Raw genomic sequence first — 22917 nt, 5'->3', positions numbered from 1 at the left:
TGCAACATCTTATCTTTTAGAACATTTTCAAATAAGCTGCTATTTCTGGAATTTAATTGTGCAGCCTTTTCATGGTACATCTATTAGTTTTCATTTCTTCTTTCAGACATTCTGGTATGACCTTAGGAGCAGGAATAGAGGTAAGAGAGGGCAGAAAAGGCTTTGCAGCTTAGAAAAATCTAAAGATGATACTGTTTCAATGCTCTTTGGTAATGTGACACTATTGTGGTCAAAGGAATAAAAATTAGTGTTCAGCACTTCACTTGTCTTGTCACTCTATGCCCTATGGATTGCTTTCATGTTAAAGGTATTTTCTTTGTCTTACTGCATAGAAAATCTGTGCATCTGTCATCTTTGCTACATTGAGTACAAACTGTTCCTGGTATATAAGGCCTCCTTGTCCGAGTTGCTCTACAAAAAAGCAGAAAACATTTAGTTAGAAAAAGTCTCAAATTGTATATTGTTTAAATAATATGGTTACCAATTTTGGGTTAGGTTATAAAGGTGATTAAGATCAAGGACTCAAAGAAGTACTTAAATTGGAGATGCACTCTTTCCCCTCTTTTTTCCCCCCGAAAAGTCTCTTCTGAAACTAATTTCAACATCCTTCAAACAAAATAATGTAACTTAAGAATGATTAGGTTTTAAAGCATCTTTCATCTTATTTTGTAGCAAAGTTTCCCTTTAGAAATGGATGTTATAGGATGTTTTATAATTAACTGCTTTCCGGTTGGCACAAATGTATAAAAAGTTCTGAAGAAATGATATATTAATTTTCTGAAGACTGTGCAATATCCTGAAATGTTTATCGTCCCAAAGACCTAGTTGCATGGATTATTACTTCAAGGTCTACATGAAAAATACATAAATACATAAACAAGCAAATAAATTAAAATGGAATTTTACAAAGTTGGTTTAACCATTGTACAGAGCAGAGGGGAGAAGTGAGAAATTATTATGTCAATTGCCCAAAACTAAGTAAGGAAAAGAGGCCCAAAAGTAGATTTGATCTGGGAAGCTTATATAAAACACATAGGATAAGAAAGAAGAGATAGGTAGGGTAGGGAAAAGATATTTTTGAGTGAGGGGAGAGTCATTAATACTGGTCATTTAAATAGGATTGCTTATTTACTCCATGTGTATTGGAAGCTATAAAAACAAACATTAGGCATGTAAGTCTCTGGAATTTTTCTTAAACTCATCATCTGGCCGTACCTCCAGCACACTGCCACTTACAAGACGTGTGCCCAGGCCCTAGACAAGGACATATTGCCTGGCTTGCCTAAAGGGTAATATACCCATGTCCAACCCAAAGTCCATTGGAAAACCCTTTTTCAAATTTTATAATAGAACTATACTGTTCCAGGAGGAGGAAGTTTAATGGCTTACACTAGACCCATTTCTGCCACCGCTTTGTTCATGAAGGAGGTAATTCAGTTCCATGGATTGACAATCTAGCAATTATAATTTGTAAGCAGACTCTTCTCACAGTTTATACATACCGACTCACATAGTTTGTACATTGTCCACAAGACAATGGCAACAGAAGATCAAACAGACGTTGAGCTTCCCATCTAATAAGTTATAGGATAGTTGCACTGCACATACAATAACCACTTTCACTTTCACTGCTTCTATATATCATTGAGAAATACCGCATTGCTGGCTTCTCATTTACATCTGGACATCTACAGGCTTCCCAAGAAGATTTAAAGAGTTTATCCCAGTAAGCTAGAGAAAAATACAATGCAATAAACATCGAGGAAGATTACTTTAGAGAGCCTATCTGGCTCTCCTTTTGTTACATCTAATACATTTGTCTTTGTCAAAACTCTATGATTACTTCCTAGACTTATTCAAGATCAAGGAAAGCATGGATCTTTTGGTTTTCTGCCTCAGATTATGTCTTTATATGCAAAGCTATGTTACTTTGTATCACTTTCGGTAAAACTCCGTTGCTCACATCTCCTCTTCCATATCTTGGAACTGAATGGCTAGGGACCGCAGCTAAACCTTGACAAATCTCCTTTGAGGCTGATATTATTTTGCGGTACCATCCTCTGATCCTCCTGAGGTACTATCTTCTTTCTGATCATGCCTTCTTACTTATTTTGGTGCCTGGCTCATTAGTTCCCTTTCAGTCAAAGGTTTGCTGTTGTCTTAGATTTTGGGACCTAGATGATTGCAACATGCTTACAGGCGATTTGTCCAATAACCTGGTCTCTCTGTCACTGGATATCTTCACCATCACAAAACTTCTAAGTCCTCTGTAATTGTCATGTTTGTAGCAATACTCTGGACCTTGTTATCCCCTAAAACTGCTCCATCTCTGAACTCACAAAAATCACACATTACTTTCATTGACTGCAACTTCCTGTCTTTCCAGGTGGCTCATTTCTTTACTTGTCTGCAAGTCTATTTTCTTCCAATGCACCCTGTTGTCTCTTCTCTGTCTCAATGACGTCTTTGCATATTCTCATATTTGCATATTCAGCTAAAAACCTGAAACTCCTTTGTACTATTTTTTCTTTACATCCACTTGATTAAACCCCAGTGCTGGAAAACAGGAAGGCACCTTACTGTCTGAATGTTCCTTGTCTGCTTCAGGATGACTGGGTGCTGCTGGAGAAAAATCATTACACGAGGTTCCTTAGATTTCTCTCTCATTTTCCATAACTATTTCCAACCATCCCAATCCTCAAAACTCCAGCTTCGCTGTCTTCCCCTTTATTCTGAGGACATCATCTGTCTTCCTTCGCAGAGAAACATAATGGCCTTTAGATTGGAATTTGAGGAATTTTTTGTCATCGACTATGACAAATATTCCCACCCCATCTTTCCTTTTTTTCTAATAAAACCGAAGAACTTCTTCTCCTTCTTTCTGAGGTTAATCTCTTCTATACTTTTATTATTTATAAACAATTACTTTTATTTTATATTAGATACTTCATGTCAATATTTAAATATACTCACATTATTACCATTTCAAAAACAAAACAAAATAAAGGAACAAAACAGTCCTTGATTCATTCCAATCTGACATCACTTTCTTCTACCCCACATAAGGGGCTCTTCCTATGTTAATCAATGAACTCCTCTTTAAATCTGATATTTTTAAAACTTTACTTTGCCTGACCCCTTAGAATTTGAAATGTTAGACAAATCTTCCTTCTAAAAACATTTTCCCTCAGGCCTACTAAGATATCATACTCTTCTTGTTTTTTTCTTCTATCTGTCTAGCCAGTCTTCTTAGGTGGGCCCTGCCATTTCTCTTCCTCTAACTGCCCTCAAATGTTGGCATGATAGTCTAGAGGTCCCCTTCCCTTCTCACTCTGTACTGCCTCACAGATGATCCATCTACTGCCATGATTTCAATTACCACTGGCACTCCAAATATTTGTTCTATGCCATGCCTCGCTCACAAACTTCTGATCCATATAACTACCTGCTCCCTAAACATCTCAAAGTGTGTATTTCTCAGCCAACTCAAATTCATTATGTCCCAAATGGAACTCATCACTTTCCTTCCCAAAAGGTTTAGTGTTCCTCATTGTAGTTAATGGTGATACTATTTATGATTTAGTCATAAATCTGAGAATCTTCCTTGGCTCTTTCTCGTCTCTCATTACAAATCTTCTTATTTATACCTTCTAAAATGACTTAAAAACATCTCCAGTATCATTCTAGGTTTTCTCGGTTGCTGTAAAAGTAAATAAATAAAATAAAATAATACATATATAATATGTGTAAGTATATATGGTAGATGCAGGAAGCAGAAAAGGGCAGCTTAAATAGGAAAAATGTCTCCATCTTACACTTTTTATCTGTCTCCCACAGAAAACTTCTGTTAACAGCTTCTATGATTCCTTTCAGAAAAAAAAAAGTTCTTCACAAAAATTCTCTCAGTACTTACATATTTGTGATAGAGACTGCTGGCTGTAAATTTAAATGTCTCTTGAAATACTGAAAGAAAAGTATTTTAGCTTGGTATATAAATGGCAAGCTGTATTTCCCACACTATATTTCCCAACTTCCCTTGCATATTAGATGTGGCCATATAACCAATTTCCTATCTAATAGAAGAGAGGTAGCAGTGCTGTGCCCCACTTCCTAACTGGTGCTTTAAGAGATGGTCAAGCCGCCAGCATGTTTCTTTTCCCTTCTAAGCTTCAGCCAGCTCATATCTGCAACTTGGGGATGGTGAAGAAACAAGATGGGAGCAACCTGGGTGTTTCAATGACGAATGGAACAGAGCTCCCCATCAAACAGAAATTTCTCACTTCTAGCCTTTTGGATCACTCCATTTCCTGGTAATGTTAGCTGCTGTAACAAAGAGACCTAATTTTACTTATTGTTGTTCTGAATCAGGCTCTTTCGTCTAACAAGTGAGACCTTTGCACATTCATACATAGAGAAAGACAGCCGTCTTTTCAAAGGTTATGTACTAATGTACAGTAAATTAGTTGCTCAGTCCCCTATTACTGGAGTCATTGATTTTTGTAAACTTCAGTTTCATGTTATTTAAACATGCTATAATGAGTGCCCTTGTTTCTATATCTTGGTCAACTTTCACAAGAATATTAATAAAAAAATCCTAATAAGGAGATTATAAGATCAAAGGTAAGTATATTTAAACTTTTTGTTATGCTGCCAAATCCAGAAAGATTGTACCAATTTATTGTTCCCTGACATGTGCAGAGTATCAGTTAAGCTTCTCCATATTCTCAAGTGGATGGGTGGAAAGAGGTCATTTATTTTGGTTTTTCTTCAATCACTTCAATTACGAGTGAAACAATATCTTTTCATTTGGCCAGTGACCATTTTCTTTTCAGGAAATAACCTCTTTATATCTTCTGCACAGTATTCCCCTGGGTTGTTTCTTTTTCTGATTGGTGTGAATTCTTTGTAAATTAAGGCAACTAACTGCCACATATCCCACAAATACCCTTTCCCAGTGTACTGTTTTTTCTTTGGCTGTGTCTATGATATCTCTTTAGCTGTAGTTAGTTTTAATTTTTATAGGATCAAATATATACATATTCTCTGGATTTTTACGTTCCACTCGGTAAGGCCCCACGCTGTTTTCCAGCAGCTCTCTGTTGTGGCTGGGCCCAGACTACAACTCTGTCTTGTCAGCACTGTGCGCTTTCTGAAATCTCTGTGCAGGTCTTCAGCCTCCAAGCAACTCCAAGATCCTTCCGGAACCTTGCCTTGACATGAGCAGCTTAGGAATGAGCAGTTAGGAATTGTCCAAGGACCCACGGAAGATACTTACAGACTTTTGGGGGTCCTTCTTTGCAGCTCCTGCTCTTTGGGTTCCTGGTTCTAAATACCAGATTCCTTAACATCAGTAAACACCAATATCTCCTTTCCCCCCAGAAAATACACATTCTTTGCTTGGATTTTGTTTCTCTGGCTATGTTTGGAGAATGCCATCAGAGAGAGAGAGCAGACAGACACAAGGTTCCCAATGAGTTATTTTTTATTTGCAAAGGTAATAACCCTGCATTGGTTGTTTTCTAATGCCTGAAAATAGTTATTTTACATATCGGGCTGGGTGGGCAAAAAGTAGGTTATATTTCTAGCCATTATTAGCTAAAAGATAAAACATACGTAAGGATATGAGGTAATAACAATAATAAGACAATAATACAAATGATTAATACAATAATTAACAAATAAAATAACACAGGAATAAACTCTGTTTCACATGCTCACAACTGTAAACCTACTTTTGCTCACTCTCTGTATACTTTGTCCAGTGTTCATGGTTATTTTTTAATTTTTAAAGTTTTATTTATTTATTAATTTTTTTATTTTTAGAATGTTTATTTGGGTTCTGAACAGTGAAACAAGGAAGGACTTAGGATAGAATAAGCAACAGGAGAGTCTAGGAAGAGCTACTTCAGCTCACTGAGAAGTCAGAGAAATAGGGTCTTGGAGACATGTTCAGGGGGTTAGCCCAGGACAAGCTGCCACTGTCCATTGCTACCCTGGTTGCAAGTTTCCTGGGGTCCCTTAGAGTTTAGGAGATGCTTGCCTGTAGGGGAAGAAGAGAGGTAAGGGAAAGGTAAAAGGTGTTTTTCCAGGAGGAAAAGTACCCTTCTTCATGGTTATTTTAAGCAAGAGACTAATCCTTATACCAGCTTTCATGACATCCGGAAGTAAAGTGTATCAAATAATAAAAGTTTTAAAAAATAAAGAGCTGCACCCTGGCTGGTGTGGCTCAGTGGATTGAGCACTGGCCTGTGAACCAAAGGGTCACCGGTTTGATTTCTAGTCAGGGCACACGCCTGAGTTTTGGGCCAAGTCCTCAGTGGAGGATGTGCAAAGGGCAACCACACATTGATGTTTCCCTCTCTCCCTCCTTTACCTTTTGTCTAAAAATAAATAGATAAAATCTTTTTAAAAAGTAAAAAAATAACTGCTAAAATGAAATGTGAGGTAATATTGGTCTGGCCAAAATGTTCGTTGAGTTTTTAAGTAAAAATAAAAGACATTTTTCATTTTTACTAATAACTTTATTGAACAACATATTCACCATTTTGTTCCAATTTCTGCCATCTTTCAGGCAACTTCATAATTCTATCTTCCTAAAACATTTTATATTTTCGAGCTAAGAACTGTTTCAAGTGTCTTTTGCTGTCCTCCAGGTAATTGAAACTTTTTCCTTTAAAAGAATTTTGTAAAGACTAAAATAAATGGAAATCCAAAGGTGCAATGTCTGATGAATGTGGTGGATGAATCAAAATTTCCCAGCCAAGCTGTAACAGTTTTTGCCCGGTCATCAAAGAAACATGCAGTCTTGCATTATTGTGATGGAAGATTATGCATTCTTTTGGTTGATGAATTTTGGACACTTATTGTCAAGTGCTGCTTTCAGTTGGTCTAATTGGGAGCAGTACTTGCTGGAATTAATTGTATGGTTTTCCGGAAGGACTCCCTTCCAATTCCACCATATACACATCACCTTCTTTGGATGAAGACCAGCCTTTGGTGTGGTTGGTGGTGGTTCATTTTGCTTACTCCACAATCTCTTCCATTCCACATTGGAAAGCATCCACTTTTCATCACTCATCACAATTTGTTTTAAAAATGGAATGTTTTCATTACATTTATGTAGAGAATTGCATGCAGAAATATGGTCAAGAAGGTTTATTTCACTTAATTTTTATGGAACCCAAACATCAAAGCAATTAACATAAATAAGCTGGTGATAATGATTTTCAATGCTTGATTTGGATATTTTGAGTATGTCAGCTATCTCCCATGTGGTATAACATTGATCTCAATTAGTGTCCTGATTTGATAGCTATCAACTTCAACAGGTCTACCTGACCATGAAGCACCCTCCAGTGAGAAATCCCCAACACAAAACTTCACACAACACTTTTGATACTTTCAATCAGTCACAGCACCTTTTCTACACTGCACAAATCTTTTTCTTTTTGCGTTTCAGTTGCATTTTTACCTTTCTTAAAATAATAAAGCATAATATTCCAAAAATGTTGCTTATTTTCTTCCATCTTCAATATTAAAATGGTTACACAAAAATCCACCAATTTTGATGTTTTTTTAAATGCTTGCTGATATGACAGCTGTCAAAACACAACCTAACAAAATTGTTTTGAATGAAGTTAAAGACAGCTAAGCACTACTAGAGCCATCTAATGGAAAAAACCAAACAAACTTTTTGGTCAACCCAATAATATTTTTGAAAAACTTGTAAAAGCATGACACAAATCTCAAAACTCATTAAAAAGGTATGGATATTTTTTCTATAATAAAAAATTCTATTTTGTCTATTTATATGTATATAAAGTCAAAAGTTAAACATCAAATTGGGAAAGTAATGGTAAATGACATAACATGATAGAGCTGTTTTTCTTACTTATATAAAATATTCTGACAATTGAAAGAAAAAATCCAACAACTTAAGAAAAAAGAAATAGTAAATGTATACAAGCAGTCAACTCCCAGAAAATGAAATCCAAATATTCTGAAACATATGAAAAGATATCTAAATTCCTGTAAAATACAAAATGAAAATTAAAAATATACTGAACTCAAAGTAATAAATAGCAAAATGTTTGAAAATATGTTAACAAAGGAGTTGAAAAATAGTCTCATATGTTAATGTAAAAATAATTTTGTAATAAAAAAATATTGTGACCATGATGGCTAGATATTTAATAATATCTCTCCAAATTAAAGGTAGATATGATCTTTGACCTAGTAATTCCATGACTATCAAATTGCATTATAGGTATTAACTCATGTGAGAATTACATGTCTACCAGGACAATTATGGCTGTAATAAAAATAATAGCTTAAGTGCCCATCAAAAGGAGAGAATTACTTAAATAATTGTTTGCACACTTATTAAAAAACACTGTGAAAGTCTTGAAAAGAATCTGGAAACTTCCAGTCATATGATTAAGTAAAAATAATTAGCACCACAGGAAGTATAATGTGCTCCTATTTGAATTATGAAGATACACAGACACGTAGACTGATATACTCTTGTATATACACAGAATATATCTTTTAGGGTAAAATATTGGGGAGGGTATGGAAACATTACTTTCTCTTTGAATTTTCTATCATGAATATGCATCATGTATTAAATGTTTAATTAAAATGAATTAAACTTTTTATTGAACTGAACTAAAATATAATGCATAAATAACAACAAGGAAGAGACTGTATCATATAAGATCGTAAGGTCCAGCAACAATTGTAATCAGATATAACTGTAGATATGCTCAATATTAAACAGGGATAAAGATAAAGGAATATTGTATATCATTACAGAAACAGCAAACGGCCCCTCCCCCTAAAAATACTTAGAAGATTAAATCTCAAAATAATGAAATAGAAAACAAAAAAAATGAGAAAAGATAAAATGTACAAATCTTTTGAAATATCAATAAAACACATTAAACTTCCATGAGCCCCATTAAAGGAAGAAAAATTTCACTATTAACAATCTCTCAGGCGAGTAGTGGCGCTGGGGCATCGGCGGTGGCAGCGACGCCGAACCTGAATGCGGTGAGGGAGACCATGGACGTTCTGCTTGAGATTTCAAGAATTTTAAATACTGGCTTATATATGGAGACTCTGTCTATTTGGGTACGGCTTTGTGAACAAGGAATTAACCCAGAAGCTTTATCATCAGTTATGAAGGAAATTCGCAAGGCTACTGAAGCACTAAAGGCTGCTGAAAACAAGACAAGCTGACTTTCTGGAAAAATCCTAATAAGATGTCAAGCACTGCAAGAGGATTCGAAGATCACATTGTAGTCAAGAATGTGTAATGAAATTACTGCGTTTCATGTTACTGTTGCTACAGCAGTGTAGCAACATTTTTTTCCTTTTTAAAAGAATTATAAAACCATAGCTTTATAAATCAATGAAAAGTGGCTTACAGAGATCAGATGTGTTTATGTCACATCTTAATTTTTTAAACAGCGCTAATGCTTTGGCATTATTACAGTGTTTATATTTATGTATTCCTTATTTATAGATCTGATCACTTTAATTTTCTAAGCATTCTGTCTATCAGATGTGCACATCTGCTGTGCCTGTTTGAAGTATAATGGAACTCATTAGTAGTAATGTAGTAGTTATGACTTGCTGGCATTTCTATTATAAACTTTAATTTTAAATTGTTTATGCAAGATAACTGGATTTTATGTTGCATTGGGCTCAAAGCTGACAGAATTTCAATCACCATTTGTGAATTTTGATTCAGATTCATTATGTATATCAGAATCTTTTAAGAGCACAAAAAATTGTTATAACCTACAAAGAATATCTGATTTTTAAACAAAGTTTGTCCGGCAGTTAATTGTGTGAAACAGATTGGTTTTGTAAAATAAAACTTTTAAAACATAGATTAAAAAAAGAATTTCTCTACATTTTCTCTTCTTATAATCCTCTCCTCTTGCCTTTTTCCAGATAGAACTTGCTCTTTCAATTCTTCCCCATCTCTTTTTTTTTTTTAATTGAATTCACTAGCATGGCATTGGTTCACAAAACCAAACAGGTTTCAAGTGTACAACTCAACAAAACATCATCTGCACACTTCATTAAATGGAATTGTCATCTCCCTCATTTTCTCCATTCTTTCAGGAGCATCTCCTACAGTTGCTAGTTTGTGCATCTTGCTGTACCTTCTTCATTTGGCTTCCAAATATTCTTATCAGAGTTGTTTTAGATTTCCTCTTAGCTTCTTTCATGAAATTTTAAAATCAGTTAATTAAATTAAATGATGAAAGCTATTAAAAGAACAATCTCCTGAAAATTATTTTATCTTAGGAAAAAAGAAAGGAAACTCAACACCCTCTCAGCATAGCCACAGATGGCTGTGGCCGTCGAGACCCTCTGCAGACTGGGATAGTTCATCACTTGGTCAAGTCACTTGCTGGGTCAGCAGGATCATCCTCATCACCCTCCAGCTCCACGTCATCCATCTCCTGAAACAAAGACTCATTTACCTCCACAGTGTTTCCAGCATCCTCCAAGCGCTGGGTATCAGATGTCAAGATCATGGTTTATAATATGTCAAATTACGGTTTCCCACTTAGCTTATTTTTTCCTGCTTGTTCTTCTTTCATTTGTTTTTTTAATTTCCAAGAGTTCTGCATTAAACCTGGCTTTCCAACTTAAGAAATTCTCAATAGTAGCCGGAGTGCCATGAAATAATTGCTTTTCGGCTTCTTCTGCTTCTTTTTCTTCTTGTTCCTTTTCATCTTACCTTCTAGTTTTTATTTAACCTACTATTTCATTTAATTTTCCTTGGACAGCTGTCACTAAAGATCATCACCATACCAAGGTTTTCTTCTGCCTGTAACGTTAATAATTTTAAAATGCCTGAGATTTCATTATCTTATCTTCTAGATTTTCCTAAGAGAGTATTTCATAAAGTTGGGCTTTATCTGGGTATTTTTCACTGTATGTAAAGTTGAGGGTCATGTGGACAGTTTCTTCACTTTCCCCAGCCTCCGCTCTCAGAGTAATGGGGAAACTGGGAGGATTTTCTGGCAATACTCTGGGGAAGTCGGGGTAGATGTATTCCAATGCCTCAAGCTCCTAGCGCTGCTCCTCGCTGTAATCTGTCATCTTGGACCTCGCTGCTGCCTTTGGATCACCCAGACACCAGGCCCTGGCATGCAGGAGGGTCACAGACAGCAGAGTCCCTGCTGTGAGGCCCGGCGTCGGGGTGAGGGGCCAAAAGTCGAAGTAAGAGCCTTGCACAAACTTCTCGGTTTCCCTTGTGTCTTAGCCTCTCTTTCCCCTTTGCTAGCTCCTGTGCCTGAGGTTGAAATACTATTGTAGGGCTCTGAGACTTAGTTCTTAAATGAAGTCTTCATACTCACTATCTCCTAAGGTGATTTCATTCAAGTCTGACTCATTTCTTCTACTTCAGCGTCTTTATACCAGAAGTTCCCTCTACTTAGAAAATTATCCCAGACCTCATTATCTAGTTTCTTTTCATAATCCATTTACATTTCCCATATTAATATCTCTACCTAATGTGTACAAACATAAAACACACCTACTGATCTTCCCTAAATTAATGGTATCATTTACCCAATTGTTCAAAGTAAAGACATAGGTATCATTCTAGTTTATACTATTCCACTTAACCCTAAAATCCAATTCTTCAATTGGTATTATGAACTTCACCTTTATAACATATTCAGAAACTGACCCATTTCAACAATTTCTATACTATAGTAGGCAGAATTCTAAGACTGACCACAAGATCTCCCACCACTGGTATTCATGCCTTGCATAATTTCCAGGACAGTGAATATGATGAGCTTTACTTCCATGAGTAAGTTAAATAAAATTTTAAAAATTAAAAAATAACGATGAACACTGGACAAAGTATACAGAGAGTGAGCAAAAGTAGGTTTACAGTTGTGAGCATGTGAAACAGAGTTTATTCCTGTGTTATTTTATTTGTTAATTATTGTATTAATCATTTGTATTATTGTTGTCTTATTATTGTTATTACCTCATATCCTTACGTATGTTTTATCTTTTAGCTAATAATGGCTAGAAATATAACCTACTTTTTGCCCACCCAGCCCGATATGTAAAATAACTATTTTCAGGCATTAGAAAACAACCAATGCAGGGTTATTACCTTTGCAAATAAAAAATAACTCAGTGGGAACCTTGTGTCTGTCTGCTCTCTCTCTCTGATGGCATTCTCCAAACATAGCCAGAGAAACAAAATCCAAGCAAAGAATGTGTATTTTCTGGGGGGAAAGGAGATATTGGTGTTTACTGATGTTAAGGAATCTGGTATTTAGAACCAGGAACCCAAAGAGCAGGAGCTGCAAAGAAGGACCCCCAAAAGTCTGTAAGTATCTTCCGTGGGTCCTTGGACAATTCCTAACTGCTCATTCCTAAGCTGCTCATGTCAAGGCAAGGTTCCGGAAGGATCTTGGAGTTGCTTGGAGGCTGAAGACCTGCACAGAGATTTCAGAAAGCGCACAGTGCTGACAAGACAGAGTTGTAGTCTGGGCCCAGCCACAACGGAGAGCTGCTGGAAAACAGCGTGGGGCCTTACCGAGTGGAACGTAAAAATCCAGAGAATATGTATATATTTGATCCTATAAAAATTAAAACTAACTACAGCTAAAGAGATATCATAGACACAGCCAAAGAAAAAACAGTACACTGGGAAAGGGTATTTGTGGGATATGTGGCAGTTAGTTGCCTTAATTTACAAAGAATTCACACCAATCAGAAAAAGAAACAACCCAGGGGAATACTGTGCAGAAGATATAAAGAGGTTATTTCCTGAAAAGAAAATGGTCACTGGCCAAATGAAAAGATATTGTTTCACTCGTAATTGAAGTGATTGAAGAAAAACCAAAATAAATGACCTCTTTCCACCCATCCACTTGAGAATATGGAGAAGCTTAACTGATACTCTGCACATGTCAGGGAACAATAAATTGGTACAATCTTTCTGGAACTCAAATTTCATAGGGAATGTTTGACTGGAAGACTTTTAAAGTACTCTTTCATCTCTGAGATACTACAATTTCTTATATGTATATTAGCCTCAATTAATAATGCAGTCTCCAAAAAATAGTCAAATAAAAGTGTCCTTCATGTTACAAAGTTGATGCACTCCTGACTAACTCCTACAACACACATTTTAACACATCTAACCTTATTTTCTTTTGACTTTTTCATAGTATGAGAGTGAACTATCTTGAAAAATAATTTAAATCCTATGCTAATTAGGTTAGATATTGTGAAATAATACTAAAGTTAAGATTCACTTAGGAAATAATACTTGGCTAGTCTATACATAATAAATATGCCCAAATTATGACTTATTGATTCATTATGGAATTGAAAACATTTCAGTATGACATCTTTAATATCTTATACTTAATTCTTTTTTAGGACACACAAAAGCATTTATGGAAATATGTTGAAAGTTAGAAAAATTTAAAATAAAAAACCCCAATTTAATTGTTTTCATATTCTTTTTAAAATTTTAGGTAACTTACCCTGGGGCATAGTTGCATATGAAAATTGCTGCATAGTTAATATGTCCAATTTTTGAACATGGAGTAACAGCACAGCCAACTTTGTAAGATTTGTCCCAAACAAGCTAAAATAAAATTTTCAAAAAACATGAAATTTAATTCTAAACATTTACCTTGCTATATTATAAACAGTAATATATTCAATTCATCTAGAACCTTTAACTACACAATTGAATAAATATGAACTGTTATTCATCTGAGTACAGGTAGAGAAACATCATGGTTTTAGGGAAGCATTTGCAACACAATATTTAGAGAAAAACTTTAAAATATTCTAACAATAAGAATTCTTAGAATAAAGAGTTTGTGAAACACTGATCCAGAATAATGTTTTAGAGCCAAAGAAAGGTCCATCTGCTGAATCAGTTTGCATCTTCTTGTTGGATCTGAGAGTTCTAGAGGAAGAGGGAAAGAGAAAAGTTTTTGTAAGAACAAAAGTTGTAAATAAAGGGGAGAAAAAGAGAGATACTAAGGTTTTTTAGAGGAAAAGGAAAAGTGATGCAAGAATAGAGAGTAATTGAATGCTATTAACATTTTTGTTGAAGAAATTCCATTATAAAATAGAGTCTGAGCCTTTCATTTAAAAAATGAATAAAGGACCTTGTTCTTATAAAAGGAAAAGTAGGTCTTAAATTGGAGTGATGATATAAGAATAATTAAAGATATTCCAGAAATTCTCTGTATGGCTTTAAAAATTGTAATACTTTCAAGGGCCAAAAGAATACTTGCTTTGTTTTGTTAACCTCTGTGGGAGAAAAGGGAACCATTACTGCTTTATTTTTTTTTTCTTCCAAGCCTTAGTGGTTTTAAAAGCGTGATTCTTAAAGAAATAGACCGATACATGAAAAGAATAGAGAACAGAATGTCTGCAACAGTTAAATTAGAGTTTAGGCAAATGCAGGAAACAAAAATGTCTAAGATGCTAGGATTAAGAAGTACAAAGTATAGGGAGTAGACTTTGTTAGTTTACTGAGAGTATGAATTCATATTAAGGAGACTAGTTTTGATATGAGTAAGACACTGGAAAATCACTCTAACTACACAGAATAAGAATAAACAGAACACACAGTTTTGCAACATGATTAATTTGATGAAAGAGATATGGCTTCGACATGAAAAACTTCAAGTATTTAAAGTTGTACATAAAACCTGATATTAAAGTTTATTGACAGAAAAATAATCATATTTTAAATAAGGTTGGGAGTTCACCCTAATACAAATATTTATTGAAGACCGAAACTATGTGATGTTGTTGTGTTTAGAATAAACATATAACAAGATCTCTGCCCTTAGTGTAGTATCACATGTGGATGATTATTAAACAATGTGATATGTGTGATAGTAAATGTATATATAGGAAATAACAAGTGGTTCAATATTTTTGGAGTATAAAGTATAAGGGTGGAGTATAAAGTATAAGGGCAGATTGTTAGACATGAAGTAGGGAAATACTACTATTAATTTGCATTTAAATGTTTTAACTCATCAGTTATGTTGCAGTATGTGTACTGATCTGTGCAAAAAATATCAAGTCTTACTTACAGTATGTTTATAGTCAATAATTTGGTTTCTTGTTTCTATTTTCTTTACTTCCTTTTCCAGTGTTTATTATTTTTAAAAAAGTACCTTTCATCTTTGGTTATGATTAGATTTCCTCTATTTAAAAGAATGTTTTAATTATATAGTTCACATAATAGATGAAATTACAGACCTTTTGAAGACACAGGACTGATAAGAATTTGATTCTATTAGAAGTAATAATTTTACCATTTGAATTTATTTATAAAACTGAAAAAATCAATAAAAACTTAATAGTAAGGCAATTAAGAAGTCTATTGAATTAATAATATAAAAATTAGATACCTGCATATAATTAGAACAGTCACCAGAACAACTGCCATTTTCAAAATTGTACCTTCTCCTCTCTGCATACCAACTTCTGATAGCAATACTTGCAGTAAATTCATTTTCAGGGCCGACCCAAATATTTTCACCAATACCGTTAAATATAGGATGGGCCATTTTCATTTCTTCTAAATGAGTGTTATGCTCAAATACACATTTTTTCCCCCATGCTCTAGCAGTCCGTGACAGAGCTACATCCCAAGTCTGAAAAAAAATGCGAAAAGGAAAGAAAACAAAATAGTAATTATTGGGGTTTTTTTTTTTTTGGTGTGTGTGCTCTGAATTATTTTCCTTGAGTTCTCATAATGAGGTTTAAGAAAAACAATCCTAACTTTGTGCTTATGGGTCTTACTTGTGCTTATGGAATTTCTGTGAGAAAATTTTTTTAAAGATAATCATAAATGAAACAACTATTTCCTGAGACAAAAGATTATGCATATATTTGTAATTAAAAAGTGAGATTGTTAGATGATGCAAATGATTGTGATACTCTTCCATGTAGTTTGTTCAGAACTGTATAATAATGTATAATACTCATATGTAGTCTCTTCAGTATGTTTTTAATCTCATGCCTTTTATTCATAGTAAGACAATAATATAAAATATTCATCTAAGAACTACTTATTGAGCACTGATTTTATGCAAAATACTGTTGTGAGGAATAAAATATGAAGTTATGCATAAAAAGTATAAACTTAGTGCTCCAGTTGCTTACTGTAAGATAATAACTTGGGGTACTTTTTATGTATGCATATATGTGTATATACACACATATACACACACAGTTGGTAGTTTATAAATGTTGTAAAAGAGGAACATAAAGTTTTATGATGTTCCCAGAAATGTGAGAAAATTTCATTAGAGGCCGCTCTCTGGAAATATCCACTGATGTGTACTTTTGTCATAATTTAGAGCCTGATTAAGTTCATTGTTTAGTTTAGGACAAAACAAAAAGAACACACGCAGAGAAATCAACAAAATAGTTGTAAAACCAAAATGCTAAGTACATATGTTACAGTATATCTAAAAGTAAGCATTTCTGAAAACTAATACTAAGATTTCCTTAGGGTTTTCTCAGTTAACTTCATGGATTATACACATACCAGGGGGATCCAAAAAAATTCCTGACATTTATTTATAAAACAAATTGTGTATTTTTACATGTTTAAACTTCAGTCACCTTCAAAGTACTCTCCATTTGATGCAACACCTATCAAGACTTTTTTCCACTGCTCCAGTTTTTGAACTCCTTGATTTTGGTGCCTTTTAGTGCTTCTGCCATTTTTTGTTTGTTTGTTTCACCTCTTCCACGTCGGCAAAACATTTCCCTTTGGGAACTTTTTTCATTGTGGAAACAAAAAAAAAGTCACACACTTGGAGCAAGATCAAGTGGATAGGGAGGTTGGGGTACCGGGTCATGCCGTTTTTGGTCAACAGCTGGTGAATACTCAGTGCGGTGTGGACAGGTGCGCTCCTAAATCACCCCTCATGAAAAGGGTGAAGGTGTTGAAAGTCCTAAAAAAAAAATTCACTGAAGCCCAACGCAGCCTCTCACAATGATGCTTGCTGGTACGATACAGATGGGTTCTTAGAACACTTACCTAGTGGGGGAAGCCAGCATGACAGGGGGCCCACCCTCCAGAACATAGTTCCGTATTTTGAGGTCCCCCATTGTATACAATATAGAAAGTGTATTATAGAAAATATACAAATCAGGCCTTTAGAATACCCTCTCCCACTACTTCCTTCCCCAAAGGTAAACATTGTTTAAGAAATGGGTATTTTGTGATTTTTTTTCCTTGCACTATTGACTGGTAACTTACAGTTTTCTCTTAGAGAGATTGTTCCATATTAGCACAACTAGCTCTACTTAACTTTTGCAATCTCTGCATAGTATGGATAGCATATAATAAATGTCATTCCATTCTTAATGACCTTTTAGACTGTTTCTCATTTACAATGTTCCATGAACCACATTTTACCACCTTATTTTGCATATTATTTACACATACCATGCTTATTATGTACCAGTTACTGTTTTGTTTTTTATGCATTATTTCACCTAATGTCCAGAATAACCCTATGGGGCATGCATAATTATTATTTTTTGTTTCACAAAGGAAGTAACTAAAATCAAACAAGTAGTTTACCTGTAGCCACTTATAGCCAATACACTGTGGAGCCTGAATTTAAACCCAGAAGGTCTAACTCTCAACTCCAAGTTTGTAAGTATTTTACTTCATTCCTTTCCATGACAATGTGCAAAATAAGTTACGATATTTACAAATTCCTTTGCTCACCCTTGAATAAAATTCCAGTTGAAGACAGGATTTTTTTTTTATTATATAATACTGTGTTTTCAACTATAGCCGCTACCTTTTTTACCAACTTCTTATTTTCCCTATCCCCAGCCCCTGGAAAATACTTTCTTTTCTACTACTTCCATGACTCAGGCTTTAAAAGAATTTTTTTTTTAGATTCCACATATAAGTGATACCATGCAGCTTTTGTTTTTTTCTGGCTTATTTCACTTAGCATAATGACCTCAAGGTACATTCAAGTTGTTGAAAATGGCAGGATTTCTTTCTCATGGCTAAATTTTATTCATTGTATATATACACCACATCTTCTTCATCCAGTCATCTAATGATGGACGCTCAGGTTGTTTCTCCATTTTGGCTATTGTAAATAATACTTCATGAATCTGGGAGTGTAGTAATCACTTTAATATCCTGTTTTTAATTTCCTTTGGATATATACTCAGAAGTGGAATTGCTGGATCCTACGGCAATTCTGTTTTTAATTTTTTGAGGAACTGTCATGTTTTGTTTTGGGTGGAAAAACTATGCTCAGAGTCTGAGTTTGTTTTGCCAGTATTTAACACAGGTTCACTGTGGCAATTATAATAGTTTCATAAGCCAATAGAGTACATGATAATGTCTCTTACTAAGCCAGTAAAAATAACATACTTTAAAGTAATGATAGCTTAATTACACTATTGTTCCAAGCAAATGGAGATGAAGGGAATAAAGTTCAAATTTAGTTGAGGTATACGTTTTACAAGTTGGTACTCAGGAGATACAGCTAAGAAACCTAGAGCTGGTGTCCAGCTGCCAAAATGAAAATGAAAAAGTCATTTGTTGGTAGAGCATGTAGCTAGGGTACAATGGTCGTGGTGTTGATGGGCAGGCTGATCCTCACAGGGCCACTGCACAGCTTTGGCCGCTGCTAGTAAAAGAGTAGCCTTTACTGTGGTCACAGCTGATGCCCCAAAGATTTTCAAGAAGCTATTCATCTCAGCAAAGAGTGGTCCTGCTCAGACTGAAACTCTCTATTATTTATAGTCTAAATGTCCCCTTCATAGTTGTTTCTTCAGGTGTTTTTTATCGATAAGTTCCAGCAGTACCCTTTATTAGCTTAACTCCAAGGTGCTTAGCAAAAACAACCAATGAAATGATGACATCCTAACACATTTCACATCACTCTCATGTCAAAACAACTTTACTCTTAAATCAACTTCATTTTTGTCATATACAAGTGGAATTGAAATCATATCAAACCAATACACAACATATTTTCCAAGGTGACTACACCAGTCTACATTGCTCCCAACAGTTCCTTTCTCTCCATATCCTCATCAAGACTTGTTATTGCTTGTCCTTTTGATCATGGGACATCCTAATAGGTGTGAAGTGACATCTCACTATGGTTTTGACTTGTATTTTCCTGAAGATTAGTCATATTGAGCATGTTTCATGTCTCTGTTGCCTAAAAATATAAAATTCTTAGAACAAAGGGGAAAAGCTTCATTAGATTTGGCATGATATCTTGGCTGTGTCCTGAAAAGCACAGGTAATAACATGAAAAATAGATAAATTAGACTTTATCAAATTTAAAAATATTTGTGCATCAAAGGATACTACCAACGCAATGAGAAGGAAAGCTATGGAATGAGAGAAAAAATGTACAAACCATATATTTGTTAAAGAATTAAAATCTAGAATATATAAAGAATTTCTTCAACTCAACTAACAAAAACACCAACAAACCTGACCAAAAATTGAACAAACGACTTGAATGGACATTTCTCCAAAGAAGATATACAAATGGCCAATAGGCACCTGAAAAGAGGCTATACATAACTATACATTAGAGAAATGCAAATCAAAACCATCATGACATACCACTTCCCACACCTACTAAGATGGACGGATATATATATATAAAATCTCCCAGAAACTAACAAGTGTTGGCAATATGTGGAGAAATTACAACCCTTGTAGATTGCTGGTGGGGATGTGAAATGGTGCAGCCAATATAAGAAACAGAATGACAGTTCTTCAAAAAATTAAACATAGAATTTCCATATGTTCTAGCAATTCCAATTCTGAGTATATGAACAACAGAGGTGAAAGCAGGGAAATGAACACATATTTGTATACACACCTATATTCATATCAACAGTATTCACAATAGCCAATGGTGAAAGCAAACTAAGTGTCTACTGACATATGAATGGATAAACAAAATGTGGCATATATACAAAGTGGAATATTATTCAGCTTTAGAAACGGAAATTCTGCCCTGGCTGGTGTGGCTCAGTGGACTGTGTGCCCGACTGCCAACCAAAGGGGCAGCCAGTTTGATTCCCTGTCAGGGCACATGCCTGCGTTGCGAGCTAGGTCCCCAACAGAGGCCACTCAAGAGGCAAACACACATTGATGGTCCTCTCCCTCCCTTACTCTCTCTAAAAGTAAATAAATCTTTAAAAAAATGGAAATTCCGATTCATGCTACAACATAGATGGACCTTGAAAACATTATTGCTAAGTGAAATCAAGCCATTCACAAGAAGAAATGCTATATGATTCCTACATGAAGTACATCAAGTAGTCAAATTCATAGAGACAGAAGGCAGAATGGTGGTAGACAGAAACTGGGGGAAGAAGGAAATGGGGAGCTAGTGTTTAACAGGTACAGAGTTTCAATAGGAGAAGATAAAAATGTTGAGGGGATGAACGGTGGTAATGGTTGCACAACAATGTGAATGTATTTAATGCCACAGAACTGTACACTAAAATATGGTTGAAAAGGTAAATTTTATGTTATGCATATTACGACAATAATAAAAACTAAATTTTTTAAGTTTAATAACAAGGTAGAAGAAAAACACTAGATGACAACAACAGCATGGACATGGGCAGAAGACAGAATTTGTGCTGCAAGATCTTTTTATATTTGAAAGGAGATGTTGATTAACTTTAGACTTTGTAAACTTATATGCATATTAAAATGTTAAGAAATGACTAATAAAAATGAATATGAATGTATGGTTTTCAAATCTCTCAAGGAAAAGTTTAAAGAGACCATACTATTACAATAAATTATGCTCTTTACAGTTAATATTTACATCCTAGCAAAATCAATGGAAAACACACCAACTTTTAGAAAGAGGAGAGGGGTAAAAATTAAGGTTGGAGCTTTAAACTGCTTCCAATATAATATTCCTATTAAAATATTCATATGTTAAGATATATATTTCAAGTACACAAGTGTCTACTATATTATTCTCTATACTTTGTTTGAAATATAATAGAGATTAGAGATACATAACCTATAAAAAGTTGTACTATAAACTATTGTATGTGTATTAATTATCAGAAGGAAGGCTAATCTTCAAACTTAGAAAAAAATAAAATTACTCATAAAAGGGGTTGTACATAGCTTAAACTCTCAAATATCCCCAAATACCCTGATATTCATAACAAAAATTGGCTTGGAAATAACTATCTTAAGCAACAGTGCAAAATCCTAATATATTTCAGTAATATATTAACAGAAGAGGAAACACTGACAATACAAAAGACAAAGAAAATGAACAAGAAAAAACTAAAGTATGATCAATGATCAATCAAAATAGTATTTTAAAGTTAACATTAAAATGAAGTACCATTTTACAATTTATCAGTTTATCAGATGGTTGAAAACCCCACGCCAGTGCAAATGCGGTAAAAACAGAACATTTATACACCACTGGAATTTGCTTATTTTGGCACAACCCTTTAAGAGCAGCAATTTCTATGTGTCACATAAATTAAAAATAACACATTCTTTATTTATGCCATCTTTGGACTTCGTCCTAAGACGTGAACCCAGAAGGAAAAGACTCAGGTCTACGGAGATAGTCTTCCAGTAACATTTATAAAGTTAATTGGGAGCTCCTAATTGCCTGATAATAGTTATTTCAATACATTTTGCAGTCATTTTTAATGACAATCACGAAGACTGTAGCAACAAGGAGACAGTTGATGAGATGTTAAATAGAAATGCACAGAGGGAGGATGGGAAAGAAGAAAGAAACATTTAAAGGAATGCAAAATCAGGGTTGGACAAAGGTGATGTGACTGAAACACTCCCTCGGGAACAAAATTTAGGGTGGATACCAAAAATTTCAATAATCAAGATAAGTAATATTTTTAAAAAGCAAAACTAATGTAAAAAAATCCATGATGAAACAAATCAAAATTTTAAATAAAACAAGATCTTACTTTTCACTTGCACCATACTGAAGGCCTCATTTGCCTTTCTAATTCAAGCCCAATGATCTTGTTTAAATTGATACTGTCTTCACCAATGACATTTTTTGCACTGATTTTAAATATATATGTGTATATATATATTGCATTCGACTATCATTTTCTCTCATTGAAACCTCCTTAAATTTTGCACGTCTGGTGAGGACCCCTACTCACCCTAGTCCCCGCCCTGTGCAAAATCTTGTTAATAAACAGGTTAGAGAGACAGAGGTTTTTATTTCTTGAGTGGATAAACCTTACGTGTACACCCCAACTAAAAGTGCGGTTGCCCGCAATCCTTAAGCCTCAGAGCAGAGGCCCAGGCTTTGTGAAGGCGAACAAGTGAGTCGGGACACCGGCTGGCTGAGAGGTTCGGCACACCCGCCTCAGGGCCTCACCATAAAGCGCAAGTTAGCCCCTCGGGGCATGACGTTGCCTCGGAGTTCATTGTGGAGGTTCACGTATTCATTGATAAAGCTTACGTCCTCTTCGTGCGGCAAAAAATTCGCACTTATGCCACAAGCCAGCAGTAGAAGCCAGAGCTCACAGAGCCACAGCTTCAAATCTCCCCCTCGCGTCTTAGGCAGCGATTGGACATACCAGTCCAATGCTAAGGACCTTGAACCCTCCATGGTACACCGGCCGCGGACAGGCCAGTGCGCATGCGCCAGCCTGCCCCCGGGGGATGGGGCTGCCAAACTGAGTCTGGCCGCGCCCCTCCCCGCCCCTCCCCTCTCGGAAAGGAAGGGAAAGCGTGAGGGGAAGCCTGCGCAGTATCCTAGGGAAAGCTGGTCCTAGCTGTTGGCCCGTGGAACTTCAGGAAGGCTTGAGTCAAATGAGCGCAGGCTCTTCACT

The 22917-nt window shown here is 35.2% G+C and overlaps 2 protein-coding genes and 1 pseudogene across 2 annotated transcripts; 1 reads left to right on the top strand and 2 right to left on the bottom strand.

Moving 5' to 3' along the window:
* Nucleotides 1-296: 296 nt before the first annotated feature.
* Nucleotides 297-22694, bottom strand: GLIPR1L2 (GLIPR1 like 2). The gene is made up of 4 exons (XM_054580296.1): nt 22461-22694; nt 15447-15692; nt 13545-13648; nt 297-411 (listed from the first exon to the last, which is right to left on the bottom strand). Exons 1-4 carry the CDS (start codon nt 22692-22694, stop codon nt 297-299), a joined length of 699 nt encoding a protein of 232 aa, XP_054436271.1.
* Nucleotides 8950-9240, top strand: LOC129075969 (mitotic-spindle organizing protein 1-like). The gene has a single exon (XM_054580225.1). It carries the CDS (start codon nt 8950-8952, stop codon nt 9238-9240), a length of 291 nt encoding a protein of 96 aa, XP_054436200.1.
* LOC129075968 (RWD domain-containing protein 1-like) lies at nt 10407-11124 on the bottom strand (annotated as a pseudogene).
* Nucleotides 22695-22917: the final 223 nt, after the last annotated feature.

Source organism: Pteronotus mesoamericanus, unplaced genomic scaffold (genome assembly GCF_021234165.1).
Source record: "Pteronotus mesoamericanus isolate MK-2021 breed Mesoamerican mustached bat unplaced genomic scaffold, CSHL_Meso_final contig_56, whole genome shotgun sequence".
In the NCBI taxonomy this organism is placed as follows: domain Eukaryota; kingdom Metazoa; phylum Chordata; class Mammalia; order Chiroptera; family Mormoopidae; genus Pteronotus; species Pteronotus mesoamericanus.
Note: the sequence above shows the minus strand (reverse complement) of the source record. Positions and strands in the feature narration are given on the sequence as shown.

Coding starts and splice junctions, on each gene's coding strand:
- LOC129075969 (XM_054580225.1), top strand. CDS start 8,950: ATGAGCCCCATTAAAGGAAGAAAAATTTCACTATTAACAATCTCTCAG.
- GLIPR1L2 (XM_054580296.1), bottom strand. CDS start 22,694: ATGGAGGGTTCAAGGTCCTTAGCATTGGACTGGTATGTCCAATCGCTG. Junction 15,693..22,460: donor GGGCTAACTTGCGCTTTATG/GTGAGGCCCTGA, acceptor ATTTTTTTTCAG/ACTTGGGATGTAGCTCTGTC. Junction 13,649..15,446: donor ACTGTTCTAATTATATGCAG/GTATCTAATTTT, acceptor ATTTTATTTTAG/CTTGTTTGGGACAAATCTTA.